The sequence below is a fragment of the Somniosus microcephalus genome, chromosome 3, assembly GCF_052327205.1.
Source record: "Somniosus microcephalus isolate GS21.2 chromosome 3, FLI_Smic_1.0, whole genome shotgun sequence".
Classification (NCBI taxonomy): Eukaryota; Metazoa; Chordata; class Chondrichthyes; order Squaliformes; family Somniosidae; genus Somniosus; species Somniosus microcephalus.
In genome coordinates, this window is record NC_140989.1 from 14,915,911 (window position 1) to 14,931,158 (window position 15,248).

Genomic DNA, 15,248 nt, shown 5'->3' on the forward strand with positions numbered 1-15,248 from the left:
TGGGGAGCGGGCAGGAAAGTAGAGTTGAGGCCAAAATCGGATCAGCCATGATCTCATTAAATGGCGGAGCAGGCTCGAGGGGCCGAATAGCCTGCTCCTGCTCCTGCTCCTATTTCTTATGTTCTTATATAGCTTCTTTCACGACCTCAGAACACCCCAAAGTGCTTTCAAGCTAATGGAAGTCCTTTCTCCTGAAGTGTAGTCATTGTTGTAATGGAGGAAACACAGCAGCCAATTTATGCACAACCACCAATGCTATAACGACCAGATTATATGTTGTTTAGTGATGTTGGTTGATGGATACGTATTGGCCAGGACACTGGGGAGAAATTCCCTGCTCTTATTCAAATAATAGCATGAGATTTTTACATCCACCTGAGGGCAGACAGGGCTCGGTTTAATATCACATCTGAAAGACGGCACCTCCGACAGTGCAGCACTCCCTCAGTAATGTACTGGAAGTGTCAACCTAGATTATGTGCTCAAGTCTCTCGAGTGGGGCTTGAATCCACAACCTTCTGACATCAGAGTTAATAGTGTTACCACTGAGCCACAGCTGACTGACAGATAAAGAGAGACAGAGAAAGAGAAAGTGAGAGAGAGATAGAGAGAAAGAGGCAGCATAATACTGACAGTGACTGTGAGCTCTGGTACCTGAACTTACATTGTAGGTTGATGGAGGTGTGCATCCTTATGAATGCTGTAAGCCGTAAAGCCATTGAAAGACCCTGGTTCCATAGAAACTCCTGCAATAGATGCGGCTTCCTTCTCCGTCATATTGAATGTCTCCAGCATCCTGTAACCTTCAGAATAGAAGACACATATCTTAGATATTCTCATTTCTCTTAGATGGTGTAAATATTGTGCAACATCATAAAATGACAAAAAAAGTATTCAGTTCCTGTTGCATGAGCAACTTGATGCATTGATGGTTCATTGGGTGGATGCACTACTTGGCTTACTCCTGATCCGTATGGATCAGTAAGATCCCAGATCTTTTCTCCCCAGTAAGGGAGGAACATCCATCTCAGCTGCCAGACATTTCCTCGGAGCTGCTCCCGCTCTTCTGCCACAACTTTGCCAGAGGTGTGCCCGAACCCCCCCTCACTTACATGCGTAAACAGGCTTTCTGCCGTACTTCCAGCGGAGTTGCAGCGTCGGAGCAGGAAGAGCTCTGACCAAATGCCCGGCCAGTGTCTCTGGTCTAGGAAGGGTGGGGACAAATCAATTAAGATCCCTGCTCCTGATCACAACCCAAATATGCCTCCCAGAAAATCTACTTCTATTGCCGCTGAGAACAAGATCCAGGTTGACTTGGACAACGCTACCCAAAACATCTTGCTGAGGTACACCATCTAGCCTTATATCTAAAGTATATCGTTGGTACGAATATATAAGGACAACTATGAGGATGAGATATTTATCAGGAATATTCGTTGAATTTCAACTAACAGGAATATGAACTGTTGTTCTAACTCATTGTTCCACAGGGCATTAATACATAAAAGGTTACTACACAAGATAAGAGCTCACAGGGTTGGGGCTAATATATTAGCATGGATAAAGGATTGGCTAACTAACAGAAAGCAGAGAGTCGGGATAAATGGGTCATTTTCAGGTTGGCAAACTGTAACTATTGGGGTGCCGCAGGGATCAGTGTTGGGGCCTCAACTATTTACAATCTATATTAATGACTTGGATGAAGGGACCGAGTGTACTGTAGCCAAATTTGCTGATGATACAAAGATAGGTGGGAAAGCAAGTTGTGTGGAGGACGCAAAGAATCTCCAAAGGGATATAGATAGGCTAAGTGAGTGGGCAAAAATCTGGCAGATGGAGTATAATGTGGCTAAATGCAACGTTATCCACTTTGGTAGGAAAAATAAAAAAGCAAATTATTATTTAAATGAGGAGAGGTTACACAATGCTGAGGTACAGAGGGATCTGAGGGTCCTTGTACATGAATCACAAAAAGTTAGCATGCAGGTACAGCAAGTAATTAGGAAGGCAAATGGAATGTTGGCCTTTATTGCAAAGGGAATGGAGTATAAAACTGTACAGGGCGTTGGTGAGACCACACCTGGAGTACTGCGTACATTTTTGGTCTCCTTATTTAAGGAAGGATATACTTGCATTGGAGGCAGTTCAGAGACGGTTCACGAGGTTGATTCCGGAAATGAAGGGGTTGTCGCATGAAGAAAAGTTGAGCATGTTGGGCTTGGACTCATTGGAGTTTAGAAGAATCAGAGGTGATCTTATTGAAACATATAAGATTCTGAAGGGGCTTGACAGGGTAGATGCAGGGAGGATGTTTCCCCTCGTGGGGGAATCTAGAACTAGGGTGTATAATTTCAGAATAAGGGGGCACCCATTTAAAACGGAAATGAGGAGGAATTTCTTCTCTCAGAGGGTTGTGAATCTTTGGAATCTCTTCCCCAGAGAGCTGTGGAGGCGGAGTCATTGAATATATTTAAGGTGGAGATAGACAGATTTTTGAATGATAAGGGAGTCAAGGGTTATGGGGGGCGGGCAGGGAAGTGGAGTTGAGGCCAAGATCATATCAGCCACGATCTTATTGAATGGCGGAGCAGGCTCGAGGGGCCAAATGACCTACTCCTGCTCCTACGTCTTATGTTCTTATGTTCTATAAGCTCACATCCATGATAGTTGGGTTCCTAAACCTACCTGGGAAGTCCCAACAGAGAAAGAGATAGGGGGCTATATAAAAACCTGAGCAAGGAGGAAAGAGAGAATGGTGAGAGGGGGAAAGAGTGGCAAGAATAGAGAGAAAATAGATGGAGATGAGGTGAAAGAGCATGGTAAGAATAGGGAGACAGATGGAGATAAGAAGGGGACAAGAGAGTGGTAAGAATAGGGAGAGTGAGATGAGCAAGGGAGAAGTAAGTAAAAAGAGATGGAAAACAGAGCGAGAGGTGAGAAGGGGAAAGAGAGAAGAGGAGAAATTGACCAAGGAAGAAGTGAAAAGCAGGCAGGGAGAAAAGTAAGAGGGAGCGAGAGCTAAGAAGAGAGAGGAGAAGGGAGAAAGAGTTAAAAAGTGGAGAGAGGTGAAAAGGGAGAGAGAGGTGAGGGGGAGAGACAGGTGAAAAGTGAGAGGAAGAGAGACACAGGTGATGAGGGGGGCCGAGAAAGAGGAAGAGGTGAGAGGGAGGGAGAGAGATATAATCCATCACAAATATTCAGGGATGTTTCGCCCACACATGAGGTATAAAGGCAGCTGTGTTTACAGGCCTTAATTAAAAAATAAATATAATATTTAAACAAGCCATTTATCCAACTTCTGAAAGTCACAATGGACATTCCATTCCAGTACTGCGTCACATTCCTCCGGGCTTCAGTGAAACTGTCTTTAGTGTGATGGTGGCAGATTCAGTGGGAGAACAGGACTGACTCCAATGTGTCCCTTACCTGGTGTAGTGAATCCATTGAGATAAATCAGTGGGCAAGCTGCAATGTGACAAAGGAAAGAAACATTAATCGGGAAAAAACACACCATTCTCAAAAAAGACATGCATAATAACTTTGTCATCGGATCACGGCTGAAACTTTCTCCTCGTATTCACTGTGCAGGGAAGGAGGGAGCTTTTTTCCGTTACGTTGTCACTGCTGCTTCATTAAGTCCGGTTCTTCAGACGGTGGGGTTGAATTCCTGCGGGGATTTCCTCCCAGATCGTTAGCGGCAATTTCGTCTGAAGATCCGCGGAGACCTCGGAGAGGCGGTGACATGGTTTCTCCAGGATTTCCCGTGGATCTTCTGTTGAAGTGGCAGCAGTCGATGGGGTGAAGTCCCGTGGAGATTCAGCCCTCGTATCCCCTTTAGCAGAAGGCGGGCTCCGCGGCAGTAATAACACATTTCATTTTTATATATTCAAAAAAAAAAGACTCAGTGGGTAACCGCACCTTGTGGTTTGCTAGTGAACCATACAGAGAGGGAATATCCCAGCTTCGAACCTGGTCTGCGCTGATCTCATCTGGGGAGGGAGGGGCACAGCAATAGGCTTTGAGTTCCTGGGTTAGGGAGGAGCAGACATTCAGTGATGTTCCTGATGGCGACCCAGCAACGCCACCAATGTCGGGTGAGATTGGTCTTGGCTGTGACATCTTCCATGGTCCAAACAGCTTGCCAACAATCGATAATGGCCACTTAAACACGCTACTGGAGGGCTCTTAGCACCCGTCAAAGCGTGGCGCCAAATGAGTTAGACTGTTCAGGTGGGCAGGGGAGAACATTTGGTGAATAAAAAACAACCTAAGGCATGGGTCAGAGGACAGAACTGATTGCAAACCACCACGGTAGAACCAGTCCCATTAAAAGTGCTGGTGGCTAGCATTAACCTTTTCATTCCAATGCGCAGCTAGCTGCAAGTCTCTGATTACAGCAGCGAGGAAGCACTGTCATTTTCTGCTAAAGGAAGAGCAGGCATATTTAAAAGTGTCTGATTCTCGCAGACCACACAAGAAATATGTTCAAGCTTTCCCCCTAATTACACATGGAACGTTAGCAGGATAGGATAGGGTGACTGATTGAAACAGGATGAGGAAGAGCTGCATTTGGTAGACTTTTCCCTCAGGCTCACTGAACAAGAGGTGCTGCTCGCACGACTGAGCAGGATGAAAGCGGATTTTGTGCGCCCCCGATCTTTTTCCTTGCTGGCACTAATCCACGTTGGGGTACGGTCCTACTACTGCGAGCAGCCCTCTGCTACCTCAGTCAGTTGTCTACATTTGTTGGTGGGCTATTCCAACATGGGCATTTGGGGAATTGCGTTGTGCGGTTCCGTCCATTTTTCCATGGAAGCTGGAAGCTTTGCAATTAATTAATGGGGTGACTGTTTCATTGATGCCGAGGGAGAGAGGGAGCCAATCCATGACATGAAGGGAAGTAACTCACTTGAAGATGCCGTTTCGCAAAGGAAGGTGATGAGCTCATCCTGAATCTTCGCAAAAGCGTCGAAATCATCCACGATGAAGAGATGCCTTTCACTGGGTTTGCTGCCAATGTTCTTCAATTCAGTAACATCAACGTCAGCCACCCCCACGACAAACACGCTGTAACCTGCAAGGAAGACAAAAGCACATCTCTTCAATTTAAGAGATTGTCAGCGATTATCATTGAGCTTTTATTAGAAACATAGGGATTACTGGACGAAGAAAGACCAAGGTCCACCTAGTTCGCCTTCTAACATCCTGGTAGTCCCATGATACAACGATAATGGTGTTGTTGACTAATCACAGCAATCAATCTCTATCAATGAGTCTACAACAGACCCAGACATGAGGCAAGGGAAACCCCCAGTGATGGAGAGCTTTGGGAGCCAGAGGTCCAAAGTCACCTGTTCCTCCCGAGCTCGCTACACTCACCACATGTCATGTCTCAAATTACTCATATACTGTGTCCCAAAATGTTCTATTCTGATTGATTGGTTAAAAAAAGTCATCAGTTCCATAGTGGGCCCCATCTGTAGACTCATGGGAAGGGATGGTGAGAGTTCAAATTCATCAATCATGTAGATGGTATGACTGGGTAAGAAATACAGGATCATGCATTAAACTAAAGGTGCTTTTGCATTATAGGAACGTGGCCAACGGGAAACCATTTTGTTTGTCACCATGAGGATAAATGGACTGACCATTGACGCGTATGTCCCCTGAGTCTATGAATCTGCCAATGTGGGGGAAGGTTGCCAGTTGGTATAAATGGAGAGCTGGTGTGTCCCCCCACTTCCCAAACCCACGATCTGTATTAACTAGAAGGACAAGGGCAGCAGACGCATGGGAACACCATCACCTGCAAGTTCCCCTCCAAGTCACACACCATCCTGACTTGGAAATCCTGGAACTCCCTCCCTAACAGCACTGTGGGAGCACCTTCACCACACGGACTGCAGTGGTTCAAGAAGGCGGCCCACCACCACCTTCTCAAGGGCAACTAGGGATGGGCGATAAATGCTGGCCTTGTCTGCGGCACCCACATCCCGTGAATGAATAAAATAAAATAAAAAATTGATAATCTAATTACAATCAGGTCTCCGCATCGCTCAGCGGAGCCCAAGTCGACAGAGGGTGGGGAGCGTAACGCATGAAGTTCGCTCTTCCTGGATAGGGAGTGTAAAAAACGAGCAACAGAAAAGTGCCTTGGATAATCATGATTCAAGCAACATGAAACTGAGTAATTACTTAAATCACTTGAAAGTATGACGTTTAATTTGCAAATTATTAATCAGAGGATCCATTTACTGGTGTGCAATCTGATCCTCTGTTTTCAACTATTTCTCCCTTTAAATTTGCTCCCCCTCCCCCCACCAGCTTCATATGCACCATCATCTGTGAGTAATCAGTGCTTCAAACTCTCTGTCACCTTGTACATGACTTGCAGGGAGGGAGGATTTAAAACTGACTCACATTACTCATGCAGTCACTTTGTATCCCTTGCCAAGAATGTTTTAGCATTTAAATCCATGAGGTAGAGTCATTTTGCTGATTCATGTGAATGATAATTAGTTGAATGGCTCAGGTACATATAAGATTCTGAGGGGGATTGCCAGGGTAGATGCTGAGAGAACAGAAAACGCTGGAAAAACTCAGCGGGCCAGGCAACATCCGTGGAGAGAAACAGAGTCAACCTTTCAGGTCGAAACCCTTCTTCAGAACTGAGAATAAAAGGCAGGAAATGAAACAGATTAAAAGGCAGTTTGGGGGCTGGGAAATGGGGGAGGGGATGAAAGAAGAGCCATTAAGAGATATTCAAGGAATAGGATGCTGAGAGGTTGTTTCCCCTGGCTGAAGAGTCTAAAACTAGGGGGCATAGTCTCAGGATAAGGGGTCGGCCATTTAAGACTGAGATGAGGAGGAATTTCTTCACTCAGAGGGTTGTGAATCTTTGTAAGAAGTCACACAACACCAGGTTATAGTCCAACAGTTTTATTTGAAATCACAAGCTTTCGGAGCGCTGCTCCTACGTCAGGTGAAGTGGAGAGATGCATAAAGACGCAGCTTATATAGTCAGAGAATAATGCCAGATGATTACAGGTAATCTTTCTAACTGCCATTTATCACTCATCGGCAGAGAGATAATCACAGCAATCAAAGGTGTGAATGGTGTCCAAACAGGTCAGTCAGGAAAACATTACATCAAAGAACAATGAGGTGGGGTCACAAGGGGTCAAATGTTGCAGATGCTGGGATCTGTATGAAAAACAAAAAACAGACAAAAAACATTTTGTTTGCTGGAAATCACAGCAGGTCCGGCCGCATCTGTGTAGAGAGAACAAGCCAACGACGACTCGAGTCTGGATGACCCTACGTCAGGTGGGGTTACATGTAACGTGACATGAACCCAAGATCCCGGTTGAGGCCGTCCTCATGAGTGCGGAACTTGGCTATCAGTTTCTGCTCTACGATTTAGCGTTGTCGTGCGGCTGTTTGAAGGCGAGTAGTGGAGGCGTGGGGATAGCCTTAGCGAGGTGTTCGTCGTCATCGATGACATGTTGAAGGCTGCGAAGAACATGGCGTAGTTTCTCCGCTCCGGGGAAGTACTGGACGACGAAGGATACTCTGTTGGTTGTGTCCCGTGTTTGTCTTCTGAGGAGGTCTATGCGATTTTTTGCTGTGGCCCGTCGGAACTGTCGATCGACGAGTCGAGCGTCATATCCCGTTGTTACGAGGGCGTCTTTCAGCGTCTGTAGGTGTCCATCGCGTTCCTCCTCGTCTGAGCAGATCCGTGCAACAATCGCCAGGTAGGAGTGTTCCCTCCCAGTCGGGGAACACTTCAGCAGTAAAGGACATTCAGCCTCCAATCTTCGGGTAAGCATTCTCCAAGGCGGCCTTCGAGACACACGACAACGCAAAATCGTAGAGCAGAAACTGATAGCCAAGTTCCGCATCCATGAGGACGGCCTCAACCGGGATCTTGGGTTCATGTCACGCTACATGTAACCCCACCTGACGTAGGGTCATCCAGGCTCGAGTCGTCGTTGGCTTGTTCTCTCTACACAGATGCGTCCGGACCTGCTGTGATTTGCAGCAAACAAAATGTTTTTTTGTGTTTTTTGTTTTTCATACAGACCCCAGCATCTGCAACATTTGACCCCTTGTGACCCCACCTCATTGTTACATAGATACATAGAAGATAGGAGCAGGAGTAGGCCATTCGGCCCTTCGTGCCTGCTCCGCCATTCGATGAGATCATGGCTGATCCTTTAATTCAGTATCCCGTCCCCGCCTTCTCTCCGTAACCCTTAACCCCTTTTGCCCGTAGAAATATATCTAATTCCCTCTTAAATATATTTAATGAGCTGGCGTACACTGCCCTCTGTGGCAATGAGTTCCACAGGTTCACCACTCTCTGAGTGAAGAAATTCCCCCTCATCTCTGTCCTAAATGGTTTAGCCCTTATCCTTAAATTATGTCCTCTAGTTCTGTTCTCACCCGCCAAGGGAAACATTCCTTCTGCATCCAGTCTGTCTAGACCTGTCAGAATTTTATACACTTCTATGAGGTCCCCTCTCAATCTTCTAAACTCCAGTGTGTACATCCCTAAACTACATAGTCTCTCCTCATAGGTCATTCCCGCCATTCCTGGTATCAGCCTGGTGAATCGCCGCTGCACCCCCTCCATGGCAAGAACATCCTTCCTCAGATGAGGCGACCAAAACTGTACACAGTACTCGAGGTGTGGTCTCACCAGTGCCCTGTACAGCTGCAGCAAGGTATCCCTGTTCCTGTATTCTAACCCTTTTGCTATGAAGGCCAGCATACCGTTTGCCTTCTTGACCGCCTGTTGCACCTGCATGCTCGCCTTCAGTGACTGGTGTACAAGAACACCCAGGTCTCTCTGTACTTCCCCCTCTCCCAATCTATTGCCATTTAAATAATAATTTGCCCTCCCGTTCCTGCACCCAAGGTGGATAACTTCGCACTTGTCCACATTATAGTGCATCTGCCATTTATCCGCCCAATCGCCCAGTCTGTCCAAATCGCTCTGGAGCTTCCTGGTCTCTTCCTCTGAGCCCACCCCCCCTCCTAGTTTAGTGTCGTCTGCAAATTTGGAAATGCTGCATCCGACTCCCTGATCCAGGTCATTAATGTAAATTGTGAACAGCTGGGGGCCCAGGACAGATCCCTGTGGTACCCCACTTGTTACTGCCTGCCATTCAGAAAATGAGCCGTTTATTCCAACTCTCTGTTTTCTATCTGACAGCCAGTTCCCTATCCACGCCAAAACTTTCCCCTTTATCCCATGAGCCTCAATTTTCCATGCTAATCTTTTATGTGGGACCTTATCGAAGGCCTTTTGGAAGTCCAGGTACACCACATCTACTGGCTCTCCCCCATCTATTCTACCAGTTACTCCCTCAAAAAATTCCAATAGATTAGTCAAGCACGATTTACCCTTTGTAAATCCATGTTGACTCTGTCCTATCCTGTCCCCATTTGCTAAGTGCTCCGCTATTTCATCCTTAATGATGGACTCCAGCATTTTGCCCACAACTGATGTAAGGCTTACAGGTCTGTAATTACCTGCTTTTTCCCTACCCCCCTTTTTGAATAGTGGGGTAACGTTAGCTACCCTCCAATCCATCGGCACTGTTCCCGAGTCTAATGAATTCTGAAAAATCATCCTTAGTGCATCCGCTATCTCTAGGGCCACCTCCTTCAGTACCCTAGGATGCATGTTATCAGGCCCTGGGGATTTGTCCACCTTCAATCCCTTTAGCTTCCTTAACACCATATCCTTAGAGATATTGATTTGCGTCAGTTCCTCCTTTGCCAATGTCCCTATTTTTCCCGATATCCCAGGGAGGTTTTTTGTGTCTTCCTTCGTAAAGACTGACCCAAAGTATGCATTTAGTTGATCTGCCATTTCCTTATTTCCCATTATATATTCCCCCGTATCTGACTGCAATGGACCAACTTTGGTTTTCACCAGTCTTTTCCTTTTGATATATTTATAAAAGCTTTTGGAGTTAGTTTTTATATTTTCCGCCAGCTTGTTTTCGTAAGCTATTTTGCCCCTCTTGATCATGCCCTTTGCCCTCCTTTGCTCTATCTTAAACTGTTCCCAATCTTCCGCTCTGGCGCTTTTTTTGGCTATTTTATACGCCCTATCTTTGGATTTTATGCTGTCTCTAATTTCCCCTGTTATCCACGGTTGAGTCACCTTTTTAGATTTCCTTTTATGCCAGATTGGTATAAACAATTTTTGCAATTTTGTCATTCTATCTTTAAATGTTTGCCATTGTTTATCTACCTCCAGTCCTCCCAGGAACGTTGTCCAATCAGACCTACTCAGTTCCCGTCTCATGGCATCATAATTCCCCTTGTTTAAATTCAGGACCTTAGTCTCTGAGTCAATTTCTTCGCTCTCCATTTCGAGTGAGAAATCGATCATGTTATGATCGCTCTGACCCAAGGGTCCCCGTACAACAAGATTACTGATTAGTCCCTTCTCATTGCACAGTACCCAGTCCAATATAGCCTGTTCTTTGATGTAATGTTTTCCTGACTGACCTGTTTGGACACCATTCACACCTTTAATTGCTGTGATCATCTCTCTGCCGAGGTGTGATAAATGGCAGTTAGAAAGATTACCTGTAATCATCTGGCATTATTCTCTGACTATATAAGCTGTGTCTTTATGCATCTCTCCACTTCACCTGACGAAGGAGCAGCGCTCCGAAAGCTTGTGATTTCAAATAAAGCTGTTGGACTATAACCTGGTGTTGTGTGACTTCTTACATTTGTCCACCCCAGTCCAACACCGGCATCTCCACACCTTGTGAATCTTTGGAATTCTCTACCCCAGAGGCTGTGGATGCTCAGTCGTTGAGTTTATTCGAGGCCGAGATCGATAGATTTTTGGACTCCAGGGGAATGAAGGCATATGGAGATGAGGCAGGAAAGTGGGAGTTGAGGTCGAAGATCAGCCATGATCTTACTGAATGGCGGAGCAGGCTCGAGGGGCCGTATGGCTGACTCCTGCTCCTAATTCTTATGCTGTTATCTATCAAATGGCTTAGGTAAGTAGACATTCTCCCAGTTATTTCCTAGCAGTGAGAGTTTGTGTGTTTTGCAATGGGGAGGTCATTCATATAGGTCAGTGACAAAAAATTGTACGCTTATCTCCCACACTGACACATGGTTATCACTTACATGGGAATGCACGAAACGGGAATGACCTCAGCTACAAAAGAATCAACGGTGTCCATGCACCCAAACACATTTATGCTCCCCGTCAATAAATGCGTTTTCTTTCATCATTGTTTTATGGTCACAGAGAATATGTTGGTGACTTGCACCTTCCCACTACCAGTGACGCTCAACACACAGTAACTGGGAGAGACGCCAGAATATGATTCTATCCCACTGGCTGTGAAAGGGAGGATGAGGGGCAATATTTCACCCATGTTTCTCAAGCAATTATTTAGGTCATGTACTGTCAACATACTGATACTTAGTTCTAGTTCTAGACACAAGAGGCATCAAGATGTATGGGGAGAGAGTGGGAATATGGTATTGAGATAGAGGATCAGCCATGATCGTGTTGAATGGCGGAGCAGGCTCGAAGGGCCGAATGGCCTACTCCTGCTCCTATTTTTCTATGTTTTTTCTATGTTTCTATAAACATCAAAGAAGTGTGAGGTAATGCATTTGGGGAGGGCTAACAAGGCAAGGGAATACATAAGAAATGGTGGAATACTGAGAAGTGTAAGAAACAGAGGGACCTCGGGGTGTATGTCCACAGATCCCTGAAGGTAGCAGGATGGGTAGATAAGGTGGTTAAGAAGGCATACGGGATACTTTCCTTTATTAGCCGAGGCATAGAATATAAGAGCAGGGAGGTTATGCTTGAACTGTATAAAACACCAGTTAGGCCACAGCTAGAGTATTGCGTGCAGTTCTGGTCACCACATTACGGGAAAGATGTGATTGCACTAGAGAGGGTACAGAGGAGATTTACGGGGATGTTGCCAGGACTGGAGAATTTTAGCTATGAGGAAAGATTGGATAGGCTGGGGTTGTTTTCTTTGGAACAGAGGAGGCTGAGGGGAGATTTAATTGAGGTGTATAAAATTATGAGGGGCCTAGATAGAGTGGATAGGAAGGACCTATTTCCCTTAACAGAGAGGTCAATAACCAGGAAGCACAGTACTTGAAGTGCCGTAACCTAAAGGCTACGGACTAAGAGCTGGAAAGTGGGATTAGGCTGGATAGCTCTTTCTCGGCCGGCACAGACACAATGGGCCGAATGGCATCCTTCTGTGCTGTAAGTTTCTATGATTCTATGAAAACTTAATAATACATTGATAAATTGCAGTTACAACAATGCATTGTGATAAAACAGTTACAACAATGCATTGTGATAAAACACAGGTACAACAATGCATTGTGATAAAACACAGGTACAACAATGCATTGTGATAAAACAGTTACAACAATGCATTGTGATAAAACAGTTACAACAATGCATTGTGATAAATCACAGGTACAATACACTGTGATGAACTAGTTATAATAAAGCATTGTGATAAAGCACAGGACGATTATTGTTATGCATTGCACATTCATTTGATATTTTTCAATGTATATTAGCATTGGAATGATTTTAAAGGGCTGTTGAATAATTGGACGAACAGCTGAACTCGTTAGTGAAATGGGGTTGACATTTTTTGGTTCTGCCACGATGTCACTCACATCAAACAAGCTTAACCTCTGTCACTGTGCTAATAACCCTGTGAAGATTTTTCTGGCTCCTTTCTCTCCCTCACAGGGTAACAATTCCAGTTTAAAACAAATGCTTAAAGGGCAAAAGAGAAAGGATTCAAAATGCTTCAGTTCCTAAAACACCTTCAATACAAGCTAATCAGTGGGTGGAGGAAAAGGGAAGGGTCTTCCACTTAAACAGGAGCATCTGGACTTTTGCCAGAGTAAGATAACCTATAGTTAGCCTTAATGGTCATAAAGAATCACTGACTGCCACAACAATTCTTGAAGACACTTACCAGATTCTTGTAATGTGAGTGCGGATTTCTTAACCTCATCCTGTGACCGTCCATCGGTGACAACGACCAGCACCTTGGGAACGGACTTCCTCATACCATTTGAATGAACGAGGACGTGGTCATGCAGAAACTTGAGAGCGCGACCTGGAATGTAAAAGGCAAGGCCATAGAATTGGCGTCAATTTAAATCAGCGGTGTATTATTTTTCTCCATAGCTTTTTTTTTGTGTTTTTTTTATGTGCCGGAATAGGGAATGGAAAACCTTTCTGTGCTTTGTGCCCAGTGTCAGCATCAAGCACGCCCAAGGTCAGGTGTAGTGTGGCTCAGAGACATAGTTTGCTGGTCTATGAGAGTGCCTAAGTCATTGGTTAGATACAGAGTGAAGCGCCCTTTTGCTCTGTTCTAACAGGGGGAGATTTTAACCCCAACCCGCCTGGTGGTTGGGCACTTAAAAAGCCCCGTGTTACTTACCCATGGGAACGCCGCCTAGATCCCGCCGTTTCTGACTTTAACGGAAAAGACAGCAAATCCGGCGGGGTCCTAATTCACATATGCTAATCGGGGTCTGAGGAAATCATCGTGGCCCAACAGCGATTTTATCTATGTCCGAGTGGGGAGGTTAACGTGAAGAACCAGGGAGCTGAAGAGGCCCCACAGGTAAGTACTTAATTTTCCCTTGCAGGTGTGATCCTGCGGGCCCCACAAGAAATGTTTCTCACCCCCCTGCTTAGATTATCCCCCCCCCCCCGGCCTCCCCCACCCTTTCCTACTGCAAGAACCCCCACCTCCCGGAACTCTTTTCCCCACACTTAACCTCAGTGCCGACAGACGGCCAAGGGCCACCCTACATTCCAGAAGATGGCAGCCACTTCCTGTCTTCTTCCCACTCATTCCAGGCAGGAAATAGAGTGGCGGCATTTTAATGAGGCCCAGTGGTTAAAATAGCCGCGGCCTCATACAGCAGCGAGCAGGGAGGAAACTCCCATTGGAAACCCGCTGGCAGTTAAACACCCCTCACCATGTGACAATCCCAGCTGCTGAAGAGCATCCCCTTGCTGCACCAATATGATGTCCATTTCCTCCACCAGCCATCATCCATCCTTGGGGTCGCTCTGACTGAACTTACCAGTTTATGTAAAGTTATTGTGAATCACCAGCAGTTTGGTGTTGAGAACTTTTTTTCCCCCTATAAGTAGCAGGATTGAGGCGGAGGCAAACTCATGTTTAGGACCATAATACTTGGCAGAGAAGCACTTTTTGTGGCGTCAGTGGGTCGCACTCTTGCCTCTGACTCAGAAGGTTGTGGGTTCAAGTGCCACTTGAGTACAGATTCTAGGCTGACACTCCCAATGCAGTATTGATGAGACATTAAACTGAGGCCCCGTCTGCTCTCTCTGGTGGATGTAAAAGATCCAATGGTGCTATTTTGAAGAAGAGCAGGGGGAGTTCTCCCCGGTGTCCTGACCAATATTTATCCCTCAATCAACATCACTAAAATAAATAATTTGGTTCATTTGCAAGTAACTTTCAATACAGCTACAAGTACTGTAACGATCAGACTAAATGTGTGGTCCGACATTCATGCGTTGTTAGTACAGCTCCCATGACCCTCTCACGGGACAGTATTAATCATCGTTACCAGAAAAAATGTTAATGAATGAAATTGTATATTATTGCTGTTTAAGTCCAATTGGTGAGAAAGCAGGACAAGAAGTGAAATTCAATCCAGTGTGGGAACTAACCTACGATCTTTGAGCTGATGAGTTACATCTTGCTGCTGTCGCTCGTTCAATGACTTCCTTTATCCTGTCGCTAATGGTGGAATTTATTTTGTCTAAATCATTTTTTTTTTAAATTGGAATATGGTGCCTTATAGGCCTTAGCCTCGAAAGCCTGCTATAAACTATTAACATATAAATGCTTAACACCTTTGTAGGACATTACTTTGCGTCTATTAGAATGGAGCTGCTAGCGGGTTTAAAATAGTCCGACTGGAAGAGGCGATCTAATACCTCCATTAAAATGTCAGAGGAAGCTGTGTCACACAGTTGTGTTAAATTTTTAATACGCTGATATTTCTGCTGATATTCTAAGATGAGAATTCCTATACATTACATAGAATTTACAGTACAGAAACAGGCCATTCGACCCAACCAGTCTATGCCAGTGTTTATGCTCCACACGAGCCACCTCCCACTCTTTTTACTTCATCTCACCCTATCAGCATAT

At 45.3% G+C, this 15,248-nt stretch overlaps 1 protein-coding gene across 4 annotated transcripts in view; it reads right to left on the minus strand.

Annotated features, from left to right (window-relative positions):
* The window catches only part of LOC147120871 (collagen alpha-1(XII) chain-like), a 377,794-nt gene that overhangs the window by 123,980 nt on the left and 238,566 nt on the right, over positions 1-15,248 (minus strand). For all 4 annotated transcript variants that reach the window (XM_085979224.1, XM_085979223.1, XM_085979225.1 and 1 more), the window contains exons 45-48: positions 13,020-13,163; positions 4,910-5,074; positions 3,427-3,465; positions 665-803 (exon numbers count right to left, since the gene is read on the minus strand). In XM_085979224.1, the coding sequence (XP_085835350.1) occupies positions 665-803; positions 3,427-3,465; positions 4,910-5,074; positions 13,020-13,163 (487 nt within the window). The remainder of the gene's footprint in view (positions 1-664; positions 804-3,426; positions 3,466-4,909; positions 5,075-13,019; positions 13,164-15,248) is intronic.